At 45.9% G+C, this 22,974-nt stretch overlaps 1 protein-coding gene across 1 annotated transcript in view; it reads left to right on the top strand.

Annotated features, from left to right (window-relative positions):
- The window catches only part of CDHR2 (cadherin related family member 2), a 38,598-nt gene extending 21,887 nt beyond the window's left edge, over nt 1-16,711 (top strand). Inside the window, exons 18-32 of the mRNA XM_056847473.1 lie at nt 130-199; nt 1,683-2,297; nt 5,517-5,588; nt 6,383-6,432; nt 6,548-6,699; nt 7,544-7,646; nt 8,714-8,802; nt 10,542-10,625; nt 11,625-11,702; nt 11,936-11,996; nt 12,338-12,462; nt 13,162-13,275; nt 14,776-14,856; nt 15,013-15,076; nt 16,544-16,711. Coding sequence (XP_056703451.1) covers nt 130-199; nt 1,683-2,297; nt 5,517-5,588; nt 6,383-6,432; nt 6,548-6,699; nt 7,544-7,646; nt 8,714-8,802; nt 10,542-10,625; nt 11,625-11,702; nt 11,936-11,996; nt 12,338-12,462; nt 13,162-13,275; nt 14,776-14,856; nt 15,013-15,076; nt 16,544-16,711 — 1,926 coding nt within the window. The remainder of the gene's footprint in view (nt 1-129; nt 200-1,682; nt 2,298-5,516; nt 5,589-6,382; nt 6,433-6,547; nt 6,700-7,543; nt 7,647-8,713; nt 8,803-10,541; nt 10,626-11,624; nt 11,703-11,935; nt 11,997-12,337; nt 12,463-13,161; nt 13,276-14,775; nt 14,857-15,012; nt 15,077-16,543) is intronic.
- The last annotated feature ends 6,263 nt before the right edge of the window (nt 16,712-22,974 follow it).

Genomic DNA, 22,974 nt, shown 5'->3' with positions numbered 1-22,974 from the left:
GAACCTGTACATAAATGCCTGTGGTTCTGCCACTGCTGCTTTAAAAGCCCCGTGTTGTCTTAAGCATGGAAAGCAGGGAACTGTACGTGACATTCCTGTTACCAGCCTGTATCCTTTTGTTCTTTTTAGGACAAAAATGACAATGCACCCAGATTCAACAGCTCACTTTATGTCTTCTCTGTTCAAGAGGGCTTGCAAGGTATGATATACCACTGACCTATATTCCAGGGTGGAAGGGAATCCATGGGGAGGCACTGTGACAGTGTTTGTTTTTTCCTTCAACGTTGGTATCTTGCTTTTTGCACAACCTCAATTGGTTGAAAAAATAAAAATTCTTTTGAATTGTTTTAAAATCCTGTCCAATAAAGCTAAGAACTACACAACAGCTTAACATAACCAAATGTATCATGTAACCCAGATAATTTGATTCCAAGCATTCTGGAAAAGCAATGTTTTGCAGGCTTTCTTAAAAGCCTGAGGATGGATTTTTCTAATGAAAGGACCACCATGACTATGGTCCTTTTCTGTGTCCTCGTTTTATTTTGTTGTTATTGTTATTACTATTGTTGTTGTTATATTTGATTTGTACCCTGTCCTCTTTCCTGGCCCAGCCGGGCTCAGAGCAACTAACAATAATCAGAATAATCAAAATATCATATAAAAATCAATACAACATTACATAATTAAGAAGGCAATACTTAACACCGATGCCCTTCGAAGTCTGAATACGCTGTATGTATGAGTTAGTATGTGTGTAATTTGATTTTATGTAATATATAAATCTTTAATAAAATAGTATAAAAACATTACATAATTAAAACATAAAACATTTATCAATAATAATCAGTAAAACCCATAAAGCCGATTAGTGCATATTGGTAGCCCACAGAATTACAGAGAGTCAAGGGGGAAAAGTTTAACTATCTGATATATGGCATCCAGAACCGACTCTCTCCTTGAGATCTTAAGGAGCAAGAAGATTCATCCAGGGAGAACTGTTCCCCCAGAAATGAGAATCCCAGGCTGTTTATGGCTTAATAATAATTTAACTGAAATATTTATAGCCTGCCTTTTGATTTAAAGTTATCTCTAATGTAGCTAAGGAGCCCCGTGGCGCAGAGTGGTAAAGCTGCAGTACTGCATTCCAAGCTCTGCTCATGACCTGAGTTCGATCCCAACGGAAGTTGGTTTCAGGTAGTCGGCTCAAGGTTGACTCAGCCTTCCATCCTTCCGAGGTTGGTAAAACGAGTATCCAGCTTGCTGGGGGTAAAGGGAAGATGACTGGGGAAGGCACTGGCAAACCACCCCGTAAACAAAAGTCTGCCTTGGAAACGTCGGGATGTGACGCCACCCCATGGGTTAGGAATGACCTGGTGCTTGAACAGGGGACCTTTATTTTACTTTTACTAATGTAGCTAATTATGGACAGCAACTTATTAGGTTATGGCCAACACCTTGAATTACACAAATAACAAATAGGAAGCCAAAACTAAGCACAAAACTGAGAGTATAATGAGACTTACAGGAAGGGGAAATGTGGTAAGGCAGGAATCAGGAAGCATATGACTGTCTGCTTTTCCAAATTTTGTTTTGAATGAATGGAAGCATAGGGATGGGATTGTCTCATTCAGACCCATGAAGAAATACTTTAACAGTTGGTCTAACTAACCTTCCATCTCTAGGAATCTCTGTGGGCACGGTGGTAGCCACGGATGCTGACCAGACAGAAATCAACTACCGCATTTCATTCCGTATCGTAAGCAATGCAGGCTCAAACAATTTCCGGATACTCTCTAGTAGGCTGAAGGCTGGCTGGTACCAGGGGAACTTGCAGCTGGAGCCAGACATTGCTCTTGACTATGACCGGCTGTTGCAGAAGCTCTTCAATCTGACTGTGGAGGCTGAGAATTCAAACTTTGGGGGGTCCGTGGACATTGCCACAGCCCTGGTGCAGGTGCACGTGCTAGGTGTCAACGATGAGTCCCCCACCATTGTGCCATCCCCACCAAATGATGTCAGAGTGTTGGAGAACGTCACCCTGCATGAGTGGGTTGCCACGCTGCAGGCCACAGACATGGATACTAACCATTTCCTGGTGTTCCAGGAGTTAGCCGTCACGTGTTTTAACCGTTCGGCCAGTGCGGGCAATGTGTGTCATAACTGGTTCCTCTTAGAACCCAATGGTTCTCTTGTTGTGAACTCTACTGAGATAGACTACGAGGTTTGTGACCTAGTAGAACTGAAACTGCGTGTCAAGGATGAGTTAACTGAGGTGGGAGACCCCTACAGTGGAAATGGTAAGGGTTCTGAATGGGCAACACTTGGTTGACCTGTAGACCTCCTCCAGACCCTTGAACTTTTGTGACTTACTTCCTTCTCCTCTTCACCTGTCCTATCTTCTCTCTACTGCTAGGACATACCTTGTATCCTTGCAGGAGATACTTTAGAAAGCCATGCTACCTACTGCTCAGTTGTGGTAGAAATGGAAGGTGAGGGAGTGATAGGTTTGCTACTGGGAGAAAATGGAGAAAACTTGACAGAGGATAAAGCAAAGGCAGAGAGGATTAATGCCTATTTTACCTCAGTCTTTTCTCTGAAGGAGAGTAGGGGCTCGCTTGGGGACAGTGGTGTGCAGGAATCAGGTTTGCAGGTGGATATAAGTAAAGAGGTCGTTCAGAAGTATCTGGATGCTTTGAATTTATGTTCACCTGAGAGTGCTTAAGGAACCAGCTCGGGAGTTGACAGAGCCGTTATCCATTATTTTCAAGGACTCTTGGAGGATGGGTGATGTGCCAGGTGATTGGAGAAGAGCGAATGTTGTCCAAATTTTTATAAAGGGGAGGAAGGATGATCTGGGGACCTATAGGCCAGTCAGTTTAACCTCTGTCCCAGAGAAAATCTTGGAGCGGATTTTAAAAGGGTTTACTTGTAAACATCTAGACGATAAGTTAGTGCTAAGAAGTAGTCAGCATGGATAGGACCCTAGTAGGTCCTATAAGATCAATCTCATTTCCTTTTTGATCAGGTGGCAGGTTTTGTAGCTCGTGGAGATGATGTAGATATTGCAGATTTGGATTTTAGTAAGGCATTTGATAAGGTTCCCCATGATGTTTTGATCAGCAAGTTGGAGGACTGGGGGTTAGATTTTAGGATGGTTAGGTGGATGAGGAATCAGTTGGATAATTGCAACCAAAGAGTGGTAGTTAATGGCTCCTTGCCTGATTAGAGGGTAGTATCTAGTAGTGTGCCACAGGGCTCGGCTTTGGGCCCAGAGCGTTTAAATATTTTTATCAGTGATCTAGATAAGAGTGTGAAGGGACTACTCATTAAATTTGCTTGATGGTATGCCAATAAAGGTATTGAAATTTGAAATTGAAATTTGCAGATGACACCAAATTGGGCGGGGTAGCAAACACCCTGAAAGATAGAGATAAAATACAATCAGACTTGGATACATTGGGGAAATGGGCTAATGTGCACAAGATGCGATTTAATAGAGATAAATGTAAGGTTTTGAATCTGGGTAGTATAATCCTTATGCACACATACTGGATGGGGGATACTCTGCTAGGTATTAGCATCACTGAACAGGATCACAGGGTTTTGGTGGTGTGGTAGCAAACAAGGCAAATCTTATCAATAGATAAACAGGGCGTATCTAGGTCACAAGATGTGGTAGTACCACAGTATACTGCTATGGTCACACCCCATTTGGAGTACTGTGTCCTGCCTGGAGGCCTTTTTATAGGAAGGACATAAAAACTTTAGAGCCAGTGCAGAGGAGAGCAACAAGGAGGATTAGGGGTTTGGAGACTAAGCCTTACGAACAGGGCTGCCAAGAAGGGGGAACTGGGGGGAGAAATTTCCGGGGGGCCAAGTCTGCTGGAGGATCCCTGAAGCCAGAGTCATGCTGGAGTCACAGAATGCATAGAGTCTAATGGTCAAAGCGGCCATTTTCTCCAGGAGAACTGATCTCTATCACCTAGAGATCAGTTGTAACCCTAAGTACAATGGCATACAGTCCACCCTCCAAAGCATCCATTTTCTCCAGGGGAAATAATCTCTGTATTCTGAAGATGACCTGTAATTCCAGGGGATCCCCAGGTCCCACCTGAAGGCTGGCACCCTTAGCACAGCCAGATCATGCAAAGGGGTAGCCCTGTAAGCATATAGTAGCAATAAAAAAAAAATTACTGTCTTTTCCATAATTTCTCTCTTTTCCAGACTTTTCTCCTCTCTCATTTTGCTTTATGATCTGCCATTCCTTCCCTACTTCTAATCCCCCCACCAATTTTTCTGTCTTGGTTTCAACTCCTTCTCATCCATCCTGGTTGGCAACTTAGAACATTTTTAATAGAAGTATAGCAGCAAACCTTTGTTAATATTATGAACAGAAGGGGGAGTTAACATTTCCCCATAATCTATCAAAGTAGTAAAAGGATGCTTCCCCACCCTTTGCATGCATAATAGAGTACTCCATCTCCAGCCTCCCTTAAGAGTCTGTGTACATGGTATAGAAAAGCTGTTGACAGTGATGAGCAGGGGGAACAGAAATGTCTCATAGTATTTAGAAAGGTTTTCCATGGGCTCATCTGCCTGGGGCACATCCAAGAAAAAAATTCTAGCCACCTCTAAAGTTGGCATGAGGTGCAATGGGATGAGACCATGGCATGATTCAACTTGAGTTGTTGCTGAATTCTTATGAAGCAAGAGATTAGGGAGGGGGACTTAAGACACGACATGATTGCAAGTAAGGTTGCCAGCCTCCAGATGAGGCCTGGAGATCTCCTGGAACTTCAACTGATCTCCAGACTATCGAGGTCAGTTCTCATGGAAAAAATGGATGCTTTGGAGGGAGGACACTATGGCATTATACCCACTGTCCTTCCTCCCCATATCCTGCCCTCCACAGGTTCCACCACCAAATCTCCAGGAATACTCCAACCCAGAGCTTCCCCGGCTAATATTTCCCTCTCCCTCCTAGAAATCGTTTCTCATCACAGAGCCCTACTGGGAGAAAAATGGCTGCAGAAAACTTTGTGTGTCTGTGGGGGTGGGGGTGGGGAATGGGTGTGTATGAATGGTTCAACTCACCCTTGTTGCCCAACCAAGCTGCATTTTTGATCTCCACTGCAATTCCCCACATTTTATAGGGAGTTGGCAGTGACCCAACTGGACACATGGGTTTGCCACCATGACAAACCACCTTTAGAAGAATGGCTGTAGAGGAAAGCGCAGATATTCTGGTTAAGCACTGTTTCAGCTGGAAGTCCTATATAGAAAGGCAATCCCAGCACTTCAGACCATAAAACAACAGCGCAGGGATGCAGAAAGCTATTTCAGGAAGCCATGTGTTTGTGTTGTTTACTGGAAGACTGGGGAAAAGCCTAGGCAGAGGGTGTGATATCCTCCTACTAATTGAGCATAGGGCTGGGGCTGTGCCTCCTACCTGTACGGGCACATGGAAAGCATGGAGAGCGATAACTGTACCTCAATACTGTTGTTTTTTTAAACAGAGACCTTAAGGATCATCATCGGTGATGTGAATGACCACCCTCCGGAGTTCCTCCCTATTGCCAAAACGTTTGGTGAGAGAAATGTGTCCTGTAATCAAGATGTGCAATCGCTGCCCCCTAATGGACAGGTGGAAGAGAAGACAGAAACAGACTGTTCTGAGCCTTTAGCTTTGCCCAGCACTGTCAGGAATTCTCTTCTGGCTCAAGGGCAGGGGCCTGCTCTTTGGTGCTGACAATCAGCCCTTTCTCCAGTGTGCATCTTTAAGGAATCATAACTGATTGCAATTCACAGAAAGCTCCTCCTGCAGCCCTAGGTTGTTTTTGCCTTAGTTAAATTCCTGATCTCCCCCTCTTCCCTACCCAGCAGTTAGGCAAGAAATAGTGAGTTTGCTTTACACCTCACATTTACTAACCAGGGCAAAGAAATTCCCTCTGAAGAGCCAGTCTCAGGAGTGCACACCAATTGCCTCCTTGTAAAGCCCTGTGGCGCAGAGTGGTAAGCTGCAGTACTGCAGTCAAAGCTCTGTTTACGATCTGAGTTCCATCCCGAGGAAGTTGGTTTCAGGTAGCCGGCTCAAGGTTGACTCAGCCTTCCATCCTTCCGAGGTCGGTAAAATGAGTACCCAGCTTGCTGGGGGTAAAGGGAAGATGACTGGGGAAGGCACTGGCAAACCACCCTGTAAACACAGTCTGCCTAGTAAATGCCATGATGTGATGTCACTCCATGGGTCAGTAATGACCTGGTGTTTGCACAGAAGGCTGCCTTCACCTTTACCTAACATGCAGAGGTAGGGCACAGGAGGTAGTTCCCATCATGCGATGCTCTTGCACATACATTATCTGATCTGCCTGGTGTTTTGTTTCAGTGGTCATTCCAGAGATCTCTGTAGTGGACCTGCAAGTGGCTGTGGTTAAGGTAAGAGAGTCTGGCATGTTTTGCTACTTGTGCGTGTGTGTCTAGCTACCTGTCAGTGGTGGGAATGGGCTCCTGGTGCTGGGAAGCTATTTCAAAAATTTCCTCTTATTCCTAGGCTAAAGATGCTGATTCAGGGGTGAACAGAATAATCTCATTTACCATCTCCAGTGTAGTTTTCATCACGGATGATGGGTCCAGCCAAGTCCTTGAAAATATTTTCAAGGTGACAACAACGGCAGAGGAGGACGTCTACATCGGGAGCATTCAGTGAGTGGTCATTAATTGGGCAGTTCTGGAAGGGAAAGAGGTCCAGAAGAAACAGAAAACAATGGGAAGATGAAGTATTTGCCAGTCATTGGGCCTTGAAGGCAAGTCTAATAATACCTGAATGTGACCAATGGTGTTATGTTCCCAGAATCCTTTCTAGAAAGACAGCATAAGCAATAGTAGAAAGATTAGCATTACAGACTGCTTCATTCTTCTGGCTAGAGTATGGAGTGTTCAGTGAGACTACTGATCCTGGATCTCATTGCCAACCTCCCCCAACCCCATTATGTAAGCAAGATATTAACAAAGAGCCCACTGGGAGCCCCGTGGCACAGAGTGATAAGCTGCAGTGCTGCAGTCCAAGCTCTGCTCATGACCTGAGTTTGATCCCAACGGAAGTTGGTTTCAGGTAGCTGGTTCAAGGTTGACTCAGCCTTCCATCTTTCTGAGGTTGGTAAAATGAGTACCCAGCTTGCTGGGGGTAAAGGGAAGATGACTGGGGAAGGCACTGGAAAACCACCCCGTAAACAAAGTCTGCCTAGTAAACGTCAGGATGTGACGTCACCCCATGGGTCAGGAATGACCTGGTGCTTGCACAAGGGACCTTTACCTTTTACCACTGGGACATCTTCTGATTCTGCCATCATGGAAACTGGCACTTCTGTAGAGATGCCAAGTCAGAAATTATTTATTTGGTTTTTTGCCTCCTTGCAAACCACCCTCTGGTTTGGAGCAAGGTAATAATAGCCAGCTCTGCAAGAAGGGATGAAGGCAGGCCAGGACATCAGCTGGGGATCCACAGTCTTCATTGCCCATCTTGCTAACACCTCTGTTATTCTCCTAGAGTTGCAAGCAACCTTGACAGTTCATTGAAAGGTCAATACCAGCTGAAAGTAGAAGCCAAAGATGATGGGATGCCTCCACTGAGCTCTTCAACATTACTGGATGTAAGGTGGATTTCCTGTTTAACCAGCTTCCTCCCAGCACACCAATCACACATGACTTACTGTTAAGAACTCTGATATTTCTTGAGCTGTTTCCACACTGATGTTTTGCTCTACCTTGGCTTTTCTTACAGGAATTTTGTTTTGGGGGAGCATCCACATGATGTCCTCCTCTATTTGTCCTACTCCCGCCCACACTTTGCTGCAATCTTTCCCAATCCTTGCTCCAATCTGTTAAATTGTTTTTGAACGATCACCTTTGGACACCATGTGAATCGGAAGGAGCGCATTTTTGCAGGTCCTGCCTACATTGGTGCCATTTTTGTCCCAGCCTCCACAGCCATGCACATATACACCAGAGGGCCTATCAGGGCTTTTTAAAAAGCATGGGGAAAGACGTAGGCTGCACCGTTCACCTTATCACCCTGCAGTGGAAAGGGCTAGTGACTTATTTTTTAAAAAATGAAATCTGTGAATTAGTCGATTATGGCCACAGATTGTTATAGCATCTTAATGTCATTACTGTCTAGCAGTTCCTGGTTTTTTAAAAAAAAGCCTTTAGTGGTATGGGGTGGAATGATGGCTAATGGGGGCTAAGACAGGGAAAGTATGGGGGAAACTGCTGTGTGGATGTTCTGTTGCCACTGCAAATTCCTCTACGTTCATAGCAACAGCCAGAACTATACATGGAATCATCTCCATGTGGAAGCAACCCTTTTCAGGTTGAATTACTCTTGTTTTGAACCAAGTCACAAATTTCTTGATGCCATACTAGCTTGCTTAAATTTAACCTGTACTGTGGGGGGAAAGTAACCTATTTTTTATCAGATACTGGTCTTCATGTAACCTATAATGTTTCTCTTTATGTTGTGGCAGCCCTGAAAATGTGAGCAAAGGCCATTATAGACCTGGCAACAAATTGCCATGGTAATGCACTGATTTTATGTGTTTTTATGACTGTTTTTAACTGTCATATGTTCATTAGGGAAAAAAAATTAGGCTCTATTTTAATACTGTTAATATCTGTTTTGGGATTGAACTTCCGTTGAATGGTCTCTCTCTTTCTCCAGATCTTCACTGTAGCCAAGAGCTACCGAGTTGGGCTGCAGTTTGACCAGGCCTTGCAGGAAGTTCAAGCCAACTTAGACCAAATCAAACTGTATGGTATCCTTCTTTTCTTATCTAGTGGATGAATCTGGAGACCGATGTTTTTGCAGGGCGAGTAGCAAAGGTCATGGAGAGGCTAGGCTGTGGGAGACCTTGGCTGGGTTGCCAGTGGATAATTTTGTGTATTTCATATGTAGAGTTTGAAGTCTGATACAGAAATGGGTGGTGGTGGTGAGGGGAATTCATTTGTTAAAAGCACAACTTTTGGGGAAAATTTCACAGTGTAGACAAAATGGCTACTGAATAGGGTTGCCAGGCTACTGAATAGGGTTGCCAGGTGCCCGGTGGTGGTGGGCAAACCCCCGGTAATTCACCCCTCTGCCCGCCGACCAGCTGAGGGTCGGTGGGCAAACGTGCATGCGCGCGTAAACAGCGCTGCACGTCACTTCCGATTTACAACCAGAAGTGCCGCCTCGCGAGGGGCCTCTTCCAGGTGTAAACGCATTGCAAGGGGCCTTTTACCACTCAAGCTGCATCAGTGCTCGCGCGGGATCCCCTGAACTCTGCCCCAAAAGCCTCCTGCCAGAGGAGAGGGGGGACCTGGCAGCCCTACTACTGAATCATAGTGAAAGGAGGCCTTGGCTCCAGCCTCCGGTCACATAGGGCAGTCTGACTCTACAGACTGCAGTCTGCTGATGAAATATTCCAGATTCTATTAAAATTTGCATGTTCCAATCAGAACATATTATGAAAATGAGTTTCTTTGCATACATTACTCTGGGCAACGTATTAGGCTTTCTAATTGCAGAATTGTACATTATTTTCTAATTTAGACTAAATGCAGTTCTGCTTATGGGTTTTTCAACTGCTGGGGGACTGATATAGGCTATGGCAGAACTTTTTCAGTCTGTTCTCACTAAGAAAAACTCATCAAAGGGAAGTGGTGGCCAGGGAAGTTATAGGGTCTGTCTTGGTGGAAGTTCTCAAATACTACTGGCTAAGCATCTCTCAGGGATGCTTCAGATACAGGATGTTCTGCCTAGAAACTGTCAGTTTTCACTTGTGGAGTTCAGAGCAGTGTTCAGAGGCAGTTTAAATCTAAAATTGCACAGTGGGGAAAGGATTGAACACACACACAAACTCTAGCAATGTTTCCACAACCCAATTAAGCTCTCTTTCCCCCACCTCCAGTTCGATTACTTTGATCTAAAAATGTTTTTTAAAATCCTCCAGAAGATGCTGATCCAGGATCTCTCACCATCCAGGGTCTCAAACAGACATTTTTCATACTACCTGATCCTTTTAACTAGAGATGCTGGGGACTGATTTGGGGAGGGGGGGCTTCTGCATGCCTAGCAGATTCTCTACCAGTCGCTCATGTCAAACAGAGTATGCCTCAAAATCTCTCAAGAAGCCAAATTTGTGAGCATAAATGGTTTCTGCTGTAGCTCAACCCATTACAGGTAATTGAAGTATTTTTAAAAAATGACTAAATGCATATTTTAAGAATCTCTCTCTCTCTTGCTTCCTTGGAACATGGTATTAGTTTTTAAATGCTGGCTGCTAAAGATTGCTGCCCACATTTGATTGGTTCCTTTCTGTAAACTCTGCAATATTGATGTCCCAACATCTCCTCTAACACCACCTTCAGATCAGGAGAAATGTTGATTCTTGATGTGCTGGACATAACACAAGAGTGTAATAAGATGAGAGCTAACATTGTGGGTGTTGTGGGAGTATTTATCTCATGGTCCGATGACAGCTTGTCTCCTTTTCCTATGCTGCTTCCAGGACTCTGACCGCAGCCACCAAGTCAACGGTTTACGTGGCGACAATCAGATCTTTAGAGGACTCATCAGCCTCCAAATCTGACAGGTGATTAGATCAGAGGGAAGTGACAGGAAACCGGGTGGGTGAGGACAAGGAGGGTATAGCAAAGCAGCTGTGAAGGCTGTTGCTGCTACAGATGGTACAGACCCCATCCCAAAAAACTGTATAGGGATTATTGTGATAATGAAGAGGGATTGTTAAGAGTATTTCAAGAGATGTGAGCTTTCTGAGGGTACGAATGCCGATTTGGCATGAGGCTGATGTTTGTGAAGCACGGTGTCACTATAGATTTATTGGAAAATGTATACGCCGCCTCTCCAGATACCTGCTTGAGGCAGCTTATAGGTAAACACGAATGATACAATCATTTATTTATTTCAAATTTATAGCCCGCCCTCATTCCCAGCAAGCCAGGCTCAGGGCGGGTTACAACCGTAAAAATATATTAAAACTTCCGTCAACAATAAAACATTAACACAACAATAAAATATTATAATATAACTTTGAACAAATGGCCTTAAAATTTCCCCAGATGCCACTATGTAACCGGGTTTCGGTAGATCAACCCCCCACCGATGTCAGGAGTTGGGGGGGGGGGAAGGGTGGGGAGACCAGTAATGATGGATGAACTTGCGGCTGTCCTCAGTTATAGACCTGGTGGAATAGTTCCATTTGACAGGCCTTGCAGAACTCCCTGAGGTCCCGCAGGGCCCTGATGTCACCAGGAAGACTATTCCACCAGGCCAGGGCCGAAAAAGCCATTCTTCGGACCCGGGACCACCAGCAAATTGTTATTAGCAGAGCGTAAAGCTCATAAACACACCATCATTTATCACTACTGAAAACAAGCCATTGAAACAATCACATCGCTTTTTCTGTAATGCCGATTTGTCAGGACTTGGCTGTGTCTGCAGAGAACGGTCACCAGCTGGATGGTCGTTATTGCTGGTTGTTGGCTTCTCAGTCTCCAAAGGGCCTGGGAAGATGCGAATCCTGATGCCCTCAGCATGTCTGTCTCATACGTCATTATCTTATATCCTGTAGGGCTAACGGGAAGATAATGATGGAGGCCTACTTTGTCTACAGCAATGGCACAGCTCTGATGTATGAAACTGTCCTCATGTGAGTGAGAGCACACTACGGGGGTTGATGGGCAGGAAGGGACCCAGGTAAAGTCTAGGATGTGTCTGTGAGTCCAGGGAGCAGCAAGGCAGTAGTTGGGGAGGGGGGAATCAGAACCAGGTGGTAGAGTCAGAGAAGGGCCTGGGCAGAGTGTTGTATGGCAAGGCAGGAAAAGGCTCAGAGGAGCTGGTGGGAGGTACTCCCAGATAATCTCCAAACTGTCTACTCTGCAGGCTCATCCAGAGCAACCCTGATGCCCTGTCGCAGCTGCTCAGCTTTGGCCTGTCAATCATTGTAAGTAAACAGCTGAGCCCTGCTGATGTTCCTAAACACAGAGCAGTAGCTCTGGGGAATCTCTGGAATCAGCTTCCAGGGCTCACACAGGAGAGTCTATTGGGGTGGGTATGTTTTAGGCTGAACAAGAGAAATGGTTAAGGGAGGGCCATTCTCAGATGAAGCCAGTGCTTGTGTAGAAATTGACATTGTGCCTAAAAGGCATCTTAGAAATAATTTTGTGCTGCATCTGGGAGTGGCATAAGTGAGAGTGGATGTATATAACTGAGCTAAGCCTGTGGCATAACGTAGACATGGGTACTTGCTGAACCAGTAGATTGACACAGTTGTATATATCCCAGGGCCCTGGGGATGTGGCAGAGCTCGACAAGGAGAAGGAGCTGTTCATTATCATTGCAAGCCTGTCTGTGGCCGTGTTGCTTATCATCCTCATCATGATCACAACTTTGATGAGCATCAGGAAAAGGTACAAAAAGTTCCTACCCAGTGTCTACCCAAACTTACAGTGGCATCCACATCTCCCATGAATGAATTCATTTAACACATGAGCACATGAAGCTGCCTTATACTGAATCACACCCTTGGTCCATCAAAGTCAGTATTGTCTACTCAGACCGGCAGTGGCTCTCCAGAGTCTCAGGCGGAGATCTTTCACATCACCTACTTGCCTAGTCCCTTTAAGTGGAGGTGCCGGGGATTGAACCTGGGACCTTCTGCATGCCAAGCAGATGCTCTACAAACTGAGCTACAGCCCCTCCCACTCAGTCCAATGCAGTTTCTGCTCTTGGCTGTAAGTTCCCTAGCCTTTGTGTTCTGTTGCATGGCATCAAGTGGCTTCTTTAAACACAAAAAGGATGCTTGTGCCACCTTCAAGACGAATCAAAATTATGGCGTCTTTGTACACCAGAGCCCACTTCATTTTGAAGTCCACCAACACTGATGCCTCAATAAACGTGTTTCTACTGTAACAGAGCAATACAGCTACCCAGCTGGAATTTGCGCCTTTAAAACTACTGTGCTTGCACCCATCCTGTGGAGCCACCTTTCTGCAATGAAGGACTCCATTCCATGGGCTTCTGACTAGGTGGCGCGTTCTCACAGGACAGCGTTTCCCCCTGTGCCGCGCCCCATCATTCTCTTTCTTGCCTCTTTCTTTTTTTTGTAGTTACGTGAGGAAGCTGAAGGCCCTGAAAGCCCTTAAGGTGGCGTCAAATTTCTCAGCAAGTGCAGTGCAGCAGGGACCTGCTATTCCTGGGACCAACAAATACAACACAGAAGGGTATGCATGGTGGGGCAAGGAGGGGAAGAAAGGCTTAGCAGGCTGAACAATGGACATAATTCCAGTCTTAATAGGATGCAACTTGCACTGAGCTCCGGAGAAGCAAAATCTGGAAAAAGTGTCGGCTCCTGGTAGCCAGTTTGTCCACGGGCACGCCAACATATTACAAGGTGCTGAGTTGAATTTGTGATGCATGAAAATACACCTAGTGTCTTCAGACAAATCTGGTGAAGGGTTGATGTGACTGGAATCTGAGATGCCGGGGTGGGGGGAACATGTTCTGATGCCCAAGGGGCAAGTAGACAATAGCCTTTTGTGCATGGGTTGTTCCCATCGTGGTCACCCCCTGACTACTTTGCGGCTTTGTTTTAATTATGCATGTATTTTCCAACCTTCAGAAGTTGCCTTGCTCTCCCCTTGCATTTTCCCCACATTTTCAGGATACTGTTTTACCCCGAGTTTAAAGTCTGCCTTGATCCCGAATTGAAAGCTGGTCCCGTGCATACTTGTTACTTTGGGTTTTTCTTCCCACGCCCATTCTCACTTCTCTCTCCCATGTGTCTGTCCCAATTATCCAACCCCTCCCCTTGAAGCCATTATTGAGTGCACTAGCTACAGAATAAGGCCGGAATCCCATGAGGCTGCTTATTCGGTCAGTTTCACAGGGTGAACCAGAGCCAGGATGATTTGCTGACCTCCCCTTATATGCGTCCTCTTATAGGCATGAAAGCCTTTTTTTTTGCGAGTGCAAGACTACCAATGGAATGATGAATGTCACAAATGATTGTGCAAGCCTTTTAATATTATGACCCCTGCGCTCAGTTATGCAGAAACAAATTGGTCGGGGATGGGGTGAGGTTGTCTGAACCCTTCTCTGCTTTGGCGGCCACTCAGTTCAGATCAAATGAAAGAATCCCACTGCAGGGCTGGTGGGGCTAGTGATGTATTTAAAAAATATATACCACAGCCAATTACAAAGAAGCGTTTTCATGGGGGAGGGACTCATGTGTGGTTCAGAAGCTCTGCATTTTTGCTGGGGATGCATAATTGATCACACAAGGTACTCCTGGAATTTCTTGGGTGCATAGTGTTTGAGAATTTGACTGCAAATACTGTGCAGTTAGAGTGCAGCAGATCCAGAAGAAACAGACCAGGCAAAAAGGCCATTTAGCCAGCTCTAGTGAAGCATCATTGAATCGGTTTCCTTGTAGTTTCTAGCCCTCCTGTACAAAGCAGGTTGGGGAAAATTAAAAGTGGAAGTTGCTGCTTGCCTTGGCTGAAGGTGATACATCTTGTGCACCAGAAAGCTGTTGCTGTGCTGAGTTGCCTTTGATTCAGTTGTAATCAACAATGACTTGTATATACGCCTATTGCGCTTATTGTAAGTGGTAGTTGTTTGTCAGATGTTATGCTGTGGTTTTATGTGCTGGCTGTTTGATTGCATGATATGGTCTGAATCTGCAGCTGTTAAGATACTCACCTGTGGGCCATTCTCCATAGGGCTAACCCTGTGCTTGGTTTCTCCTTGGACCCCTCTGCACACCTTGACTTTGAGGACACCACCAGTTATGATGCAGTCAGGTATTTCTATAAATCTTACTTTCTGAGCTCCTCTTCAGAATTATCACTAAGCTGAACTAGTTTCCTTCCAAATGCCTTGTTTCAAAGCCCCCAAAGCTGCTGGGATCTGCATTTCATGCTCTTGGGGATCATTCAAGCTGCTTTCTTTTTTTACAGCCTGAACTCGCTAGATGAGAACACAGTTGATGCTCCATTGAACAGTTCAGCCACTCCTATAAAGGTGAGCACACCTTAACTTGGCATTGTTCCATTCTCCTGACCTACATATATTCCTGCCATTTAATAGTGGCAGTGTAGCAGTAGTAGTAATTGATCAGGACCTACAAACCTGTGAATAGACATTTCTGTGCCTAAAAATTGAGAGGGAGGGTGTACTTTTCTTGATGGGAATTTGGGTGTCTTGAGGCCATGAGATTCCCTGCTGTGGAAGGAATCAGGAAAGAAATGTAAATGGGACACCACTGAGGACAGCCATGCTATTAACATGAATTCATTAGAGAAAACCAAGATTCCCATGGATTCAAGTTTCCAGTTGTGTTACTTGTGGGAGAATCAAAGGGAATAATTTGGTCACATGAACTGTACATGCAAATAATATAGGATGCATAAGTATGCTGAAGCTCTGTTTTTGTGTAGCTCTTATCCCCTCCCATGAATAAGGTTAAGAAGGGGGTGGGGTTTAATCTGGGTAGTCCTATGGAGGAATGCAGCACCAATAGCTGCATCATGGTTCCTCTACAACACTGCTGAACAATTAGGGGACTCAACTCTAATCTTAATTGATACAATGGGTTAATGGATTGAAATCTGCTCCGGTAGCTGTTGGCAGCTGGTAGTCCAAGGTAGGCATTCCCCAAGATTCTCAGTAAAATTAAGAAGGGGAAGGGTATGTTACCTGCTGCCCTGTCTTTTGTATCTGACAGTCAGGACCTCTCTTCCGTCTCTTTTCCTATCAGAGTGCCTTTAGCTTGTTACATCGAGTACTACTCGGCAGTACGTCCTAGTAAAGATGCCCCCAAGGACATATCTTCAGTATCCCTTGTCATGATACAAGTCCAGGTCAAATAAGTACAGATGCTTCACAGGAAGTGGGCTACGTGCACACTCTCAAATATCTCCCATGCTCTCACTAGGGTGTCTGACCTTGTAGCATATCTGTTGTCAGACCCCACAGGGCCTCCCCAATCCACTGTAAGGGGGTACAGTAAGAGACATCCCAAACCATCGTGTACACCCACAGCAAGTAGCCTCTGCACTACTCAGCAAAGGTCTCCTGCATCGTCCTTAGCTTTCTGCCAAGGTAACAAAGTGATCTCTTCCAACCAACGGCTTGGAAAAACCCACATTAATCCATTGACCTGAAAAAGGCTAGCTGCATGGAGGCTGAGAAATTTAGCCTTTGAACTCCATGACAAACTGGCATGGGGAACAGGATGTACAAATTAAACCATCACACTAGTCTCCTTCTCCCACTCCCCTACTGAACTCTCCAACTAGACCTACCCTTTTGCTCCTGCATGTCGAGATTCAGATTCTGCTGGTATGTGTGTGGGTAGGACCAGATAATACAGCAGTGACCCCCCCCTCCATATCATGGCTTTTGGCGAGACCATCCAGAAGGGTATAATGACATGCAATGTTACTAAATAGAGGCATAATCATCTAAATATTACCTCTCTTTTCCTAGCTGGGCAGAGCAGATCCTCGACTGAGAGAAAATGGCTGGGAGGAGCCTTTGAAAGCTGCACTGGAAAGCCGCATCCATGATTTAGATGACAAGACACAGCAACCGGGACTCCCCAGTCAGGAGTGTTTCAGTTTTGACAACCCTGCCTTGGACACTACAGATCTATGACGTAACCCATCCTTCAGCCCTAGCAGGGGAGAAAAGAACCTGTGCAGTAACCAACTACTTCAACTGAAGCTGTACCCACGGCTTCAATGTGCAATAACAAAGGCATGCGGAATGCTTCTTTGCTCATAGCTTATAATTGCCTGCATTAATTCTATCCTGGGCCTGTGTCTGACTCAAGCTAGAACGAAAGATCATATTGGAACAAGAAGTTAAAGGTTACAAATGCTTCCCAACCTAAGCAGTGGCAGCAATTTCTTTACGTGGTTTAAAAGGCAGGATACAAAAGCTCCCTTCCCAAAAGTTTACTCCCCATGAGATGGGACAGGCAATGAGGATTCAGAACAAAGCTTCCAGTTGCTGGGCACAGAACCTGCTCATATAGCCTGGTCCCACTTCCTGCCACCATTGACAGGTAATACCCTCTGCCCAGGGCAGCCCCCTCTATGCCCCATTAAGTCACCATGTGTGCACATAGTAGTGCACATTAGGTTCCCCCTGTACACAGTGATTCATAAAAGAAGCGATTACTGCAAATCAATGCATAATTAAATTGTGGAACTCCCTGCCCCAGAAATGTGGTGATGGCTGCCAACTTGGAAGGCTTTAAGAGGGGAGTGGACATATTCATGGAGGAAAGGGCTATCCATGGCTACTAGTCAAAATGGATACTAGTCCAAAATGCCTATTATCTTGGGTGCTGTGGAACACAGGCAGGACAATGCTGCTGCTGCAGTCCTCTTGTTTTTGGGCTTCCTAGAGGCACCTGGTTGGCCATTGTGTGAACAGACTGCTGGACTTGATGGGCCTTGGTCTTATCCAGCAGGGCCTTTCTTATGTTCATAACCAAGGCAGTAACATTTGGAAGATGGGGGAGAGAGTGAACCGGCTCAACCAGCAGTCTTAAAATGCACTTATTGCACTCTGAGCCCACTGACTGGGCTTCAACTGGCGTTACCTCTGCATCAGACTCCTCAGGAAGTTTCTCAGTAGTGTCTTGCCAGGTCCCAGCAGGTGCTTAAACATTTGGTAAAGCGTCTTTCATTGTGTAAAACAACAAAAAAAATGTGAATCTTAGCAACAGGTTTTAATTTTAAAAGCGTAATAGACTTGAACTGTAAGCCACTTGCGGAGTCAATCCAGCTGAAAAGCAGGGTGTACACATTTATCAAACAAAGACATTTCCAAAAGGCCCGATTTCTACAGCTTCTATTAAAATGTCCCCTTCATTGCTCCATTCCTTTCTCCAATTTAATACTGAGCAGTGATTGGTAGGGCTGGGAAAGGCGGATGGGCTTTTGAGTTTAAATCCAGACTGGCAGAAGTGAGGCACAGTAGTATTTCTTCAAAATAAAGTGATATTCCGACCCTATGTATATTAGACTCCGAACTAAGTCCAAATAAGTTCCATTGCATAAGAGTGCATTTGGAGAGAAAGACCCTGGATTTCAAGCAGTTAGTTGGGAATTCTAAGCATGCCATCTACCCTGCAGATTTAAATTGGTATAAGTCATTCTTTTTCACTCAGGGAACACTCTGTAACTATTTTCTGACTCGTGAGAAGCCACAAGAGTTCACCTATCCTAAAATGAATTTAAATGTAGGTAGAATATAAGTTATCCTTGCCATCCATAAAAATTACAAAGACAAAACTGTGGGATGTAGTATTTTTTTAGACACCTACAATGCTGTCATGAAAAATAAGAGGGAATGCAAAAGTTTGGCTTTTAGTCTCTGAAGCATAAACAGAAAGAAGTTGGGGCAAGGGTCCAGCAAAGCTGATTTTGCTTACATATTAGCAGGAGGAACCATGTGGTAACATTAAGAATAATTGCTAAAATGTAAGCTCAAGAAAAGTATGGAGTCTCCGTCTTCAGAGTTGTAAAGGCAGATCATAAGCATCTCTTGGAAATTCCAAAGAAGTTCATTTTAGCATTTAGAGCTAGAATATCTGAAAAGAGCTTTGGGCCTCCTGGCACTTGATTTCTATAAATAATAATAATATAAATAATAGGTTTTTACCCCGCCCTTTCCCGGTACAAGCTGGGCTCAGAGCGGTTAACAACCGACACAATACCACAATTTGTACATTAAAACTATCATAAGAACATAAGAAAGGCTATGCTGGATCAGACCAAGGTCCATCAAGTCCAGCAGTCTGTTCACACAGTGGCCAAACCAGGTGCTTCTAGGAAGTCCCAAAACAAAACAACTGCAGCAGCACCATCCTGCCAGTGTACCACAGCACCTAATATAATAAGCATGCTCCTCTGATCCTGGAGAGAATAGGTATGCATCATGACTGGTGTCCATTTTTACTAGTAGCCATGAATACCCCTTTCCTCCATGAATATGTCCACTCCCCTCTTAAAGCCCTCCAAGCTGGCAGCCATCACCACATCCTGGGGCAGGGAGTTCCACAATTTAACTATGCGTTGTGTGAAAAAATATTTCCTTTTATCTGTTTTGAATCTCTCACCCTCCAGCTTCAGCAGATGACCCCGCGTGCTAGTATTAATCATATATTTATGTTAGCATAAAAACTTTAAAATTAAAATTAATTAAAATGGTGCCCTAACAAATATTATGGCTAGATTATGCCAGATAGGGAGCGGAAAGCCAGCGGCTGCAAAACTGTCGCTGCCCTCAACCACAGGCCCGGCAGAACATCTCTGTCTTACAGGCCCTGCAGAACCGAGCCAGGTCCCCCAAGGCCCAGTTCTCATTCAACAATGAGTTCCACCAGGCTGGGGCAGGCCCAAAAAAGCTCTGGCCCTGGTCGAGGACAGCTGGATATTTCTTGTGCCAGGGGTCACCAGGAGGTTGTCATCAGCTGAGCATAATGCTCTTTGGAGGGAGTAGCAGGAGAGGCGGTCCCAGAAGTACGACGGTCCCAGACTGGTCAGAGCTTTAAAGGTCAACAAGCGGGAGGCCCGTGAGACTTGTGGGGGGATCCCATCCCCATCGCAGCTTCAGACCCTTACTACTTACCTTAAGCCCGGTGCTGCTGCGAGCAGGCCCATAACTCCTCACAGTGTCTGCCAGAGCGGCTCCAGGCATCTGCTGTAACAGCAACTGGGCCCAGAGCCACGCCAGGTGTCTTCTGCTGGTGCAACCGGGCCCAGAGCCGCTCTGGGCGTCCGCAGTGGTAGCAGCAAGGTCCAGAGCCACTCCAGGCATCTGCTGCGGCTGGGCCCAGAGCGGCTTCAGGCCTCTGCCACCACAGTTGAGCCCAGAGCCATTCGAGGTATCCACCACCGAGGCATCTGGGCCCAGAGCAGATCCCTGCAGCAGCTACCCTTTTGAAAGGGTAAAGAGCCTTTTATTTGGGAGGGGGAATTCAACCCCCCCCAATGTTTTCTTAATGTCAGATTTTTCTGCAGACCTAGGGGGTCCTCCAAGTCTGTAAAAACATGTGTTTGACATAAGTGTGCCCCCAATCTAAGGATTTAGGTATCTGCCAATGAAGGCCACACTTGGGAATTAGATATATAGATATCAAAACCTTGAACCTGATTCTGGAGTCAGTGCAGCTGCCAGGGAACTGGTTGGATATGTGTTCTCCAAGGGGTCCCTGTAAGGACCACTGCCGTGTTCTGGACCAGTTGCAATTTCTGGAGCAACTGCAAGGGTAGCCCCACTTAAAGTGAGTTACAGTAGTCTAATCTGGAGGTGACCATTGCATGGATCACTGTGGCTAGATCAGGGTGGGACAGGTAAGGAGCCAGATGCCGGACTTGGCGAAGGTGGAAAAATACCATCCTGGCAGTATTAGTGATTGAACAAGGAGAGGGAGGAATCCAGGATCACCCCTAGACTCCTGACAGGAGAAGCTGGTATGAGTTGAACCCTGTCAAAAATTAGGAGCTGACTTCCCTGCCCTGGGCCACCCTGGCCCAGCCAAAGGTCCTTCATCTTTGATGAATTAAATTTCAGACAACTCTGCTGTAACCATTTCACCACAGCCTCCAGGCACCCGGTAAGAGTATCTGGGACGGTGCCCTGCCATCCATCCCTCAACAGATACAGCTGGGTGTCATCACCATATTGATGACACCCCAAGCTGAAGCTCTACACTAGCTGTGCAAGGGGTTGCATATGGATGTTGAAAAACATTGGGGAGAGGATGGCCCCTTGAGGGACTCCACAAACCAAAGGATATTGTGTTGAAACCCTCTCCCTTAGTGACACCCTCTGTCCCCAAACCTGGAGAAATGAGATCAGCCATTGAGGGACTGTCCCCCGCACTTGTTTCGGCAAGGCGGTGGGACAAAAGATCATGATCGGCCATGTCAAATGCTGCTTAGAGACTGAGTAATAACAGCAGCACTGACCCGCACCAATCCAGCTATGGAGACTGACTGTGAGGGCAACCAGCACAGTCTCCATCCCATGGCCAGGCTGGAAGCCAAATTGAAATGGACCCAGAGCTGATGTGTTCTCCAAGAAAGCCTGGAGCTGGTCCACTGCCTGCTGTTGGTTTTACAGCAGCCAGTATCCTGTCTACACTGGTCTGTGAGAATCAACTGAATTGGTCTAAAACGGGACCAGAAGATGGCCAAGGGGCCTCTAGCTCACTTACTGTATCAAAATGGGCAGGGAGGTCGCAGCAGAGTGACAAGACTTTCTCTGCAAAATAGCTCTCAAAAGCCTCACAGCTAATAGCCTGATTGCTAATATTTTGAAAGTCCCCTGAGAGGGATGTGAGAGACCTAATTACCTTAAATAGTTGAGCTGGGCGAGAGCTAGTGGATGCAACCGAGGATTTATAGTAAGCTTTTTTAAATGGCCTTCACCGCTATCTCATAGGGTATCAGAGTCATTCTATAAGATGTCCTTGTAGCTTTGTTGTGAGTGTGCCACCAAGCTCGCTCTAGTCATCTAAGTTCCTGTTTTTTCTCTTAGCCCCATGGTATACCAAGGGGCTAATTGAGAACAGGGGTGAACAGGACATCGGGGAGCAATTTCGTCGATGGCTTCTGAAAGACGTTGGTGCCAGTCATCAGTCAGTGCATTTAATGGATCCCGCAGAGTTTTCTGGAAACTGACTGGATCTTTGAGTTTCCACAGGCAAGCATAAATCTGCTCACCGCCTAGGGGAGAGGGCCGTGGAAAACCCAAGTGGGCCTTCAGGGCCATAGCACTTTATCCATAGAGATCAGACCCATATCCATACTCATAACAAAGATCAAATCTGGCACGTGGCCTGCTTGATGTGTGGGACCAGATACAGCCTGGGAGAGTCCTTGTGCTGCCATGGACAACACCAGGTCTGAAGCCGAAGAAGAAATGGCATCAGCATGGACATAAAATCCCCCAAACCCACCAATCTGGGGTTCCTCAAGGCCCAATTTGACACTACCTCTAGTAGGCTCGACAGGGTATCTGCTGGTGTGCTAGGCGGTCGGTACACCAGCAAGATAGCCACACTCTCCTCAACATCCAACACCAGACTCATACAGTCAATGCCAGAAATCTCCAGGGTAGGGATTGCCTTGAAGGAGAAAGCCTCCTGGATGAGCACTGCCACTCCTCCCCACCAGCCATTTGTCTGCTACTGATGGAGGACCGTACAACCCAGGAGAGCGAGCTCTTTGAGAGCTGCCACTTTGCCCTCTCTCACTCGGGTCTCATCACGCATACCAGGTCCACATCATGCCTGCGAAATAATTCTGCAGCGTAGTATGTCTTATGGGCCTGGCATTACACAGCTGCTCCAGTTCTGTAGGATCAAACCTCAGACAACGTTCCTCATGGAAGATCTAGCAATCCCAACCAGAACAGGGCCATTGAACTCAGTCTTTCTTCAAATCCACCCGAATATAGGTTTCTGGAAGCTCACCCATGATGCCTGGCAGAACACCATCCCCATCCTGAGCTGATTTCATCCCAAGTAATGAAAATTGCCAACACTCTCTTCCCAAGCCCTTGAATGAATACAAAGGAAGGAAGCCCTCTTGGGCAGCATTTTTCCCCTGGAGATTTTATTATCCAACAGCTAAGTTTACAAGATTGTACCCTAAAGAAACAGAGAAGAGGAAAAAAAGAAACCAAAGGCAAAGTTACTGTGAACAGCTCATCATTGCTTGGTATTATAGATCCATGTGGCACGGGAACACCATACTGAGAACAGCACACTAGGCAGGACGAAGGAATGGGAAGGGCCCTCAGCAATTCTGTGGGTCAGGAAAAGGAAGGCATCAGGGAGAGGGGCACACAGTTGCTGTATCCTCAACACCATACACTGGAGAGATGTTGTCCGCCAC

The sequence above is a fragment of the Euleptes europaea genome, chromosome 1 (assembly GCF_029931775.1).
Source record: "Euleptes europaea isolate rEulEur1 chromosome 1, rEulEur1.hap1, whole genome shotgun sequence".
NCBI lineage: Eukaryota > Metazoa > Chordata > Lepidosauria > Squamata > Sphaerodactylidae > Euleptes > Euleptes europaea.
Note: the sequence above shows the minus strand (reverse complement) of the source record. Positions and strands in the feature narration are given on the sequence as shown.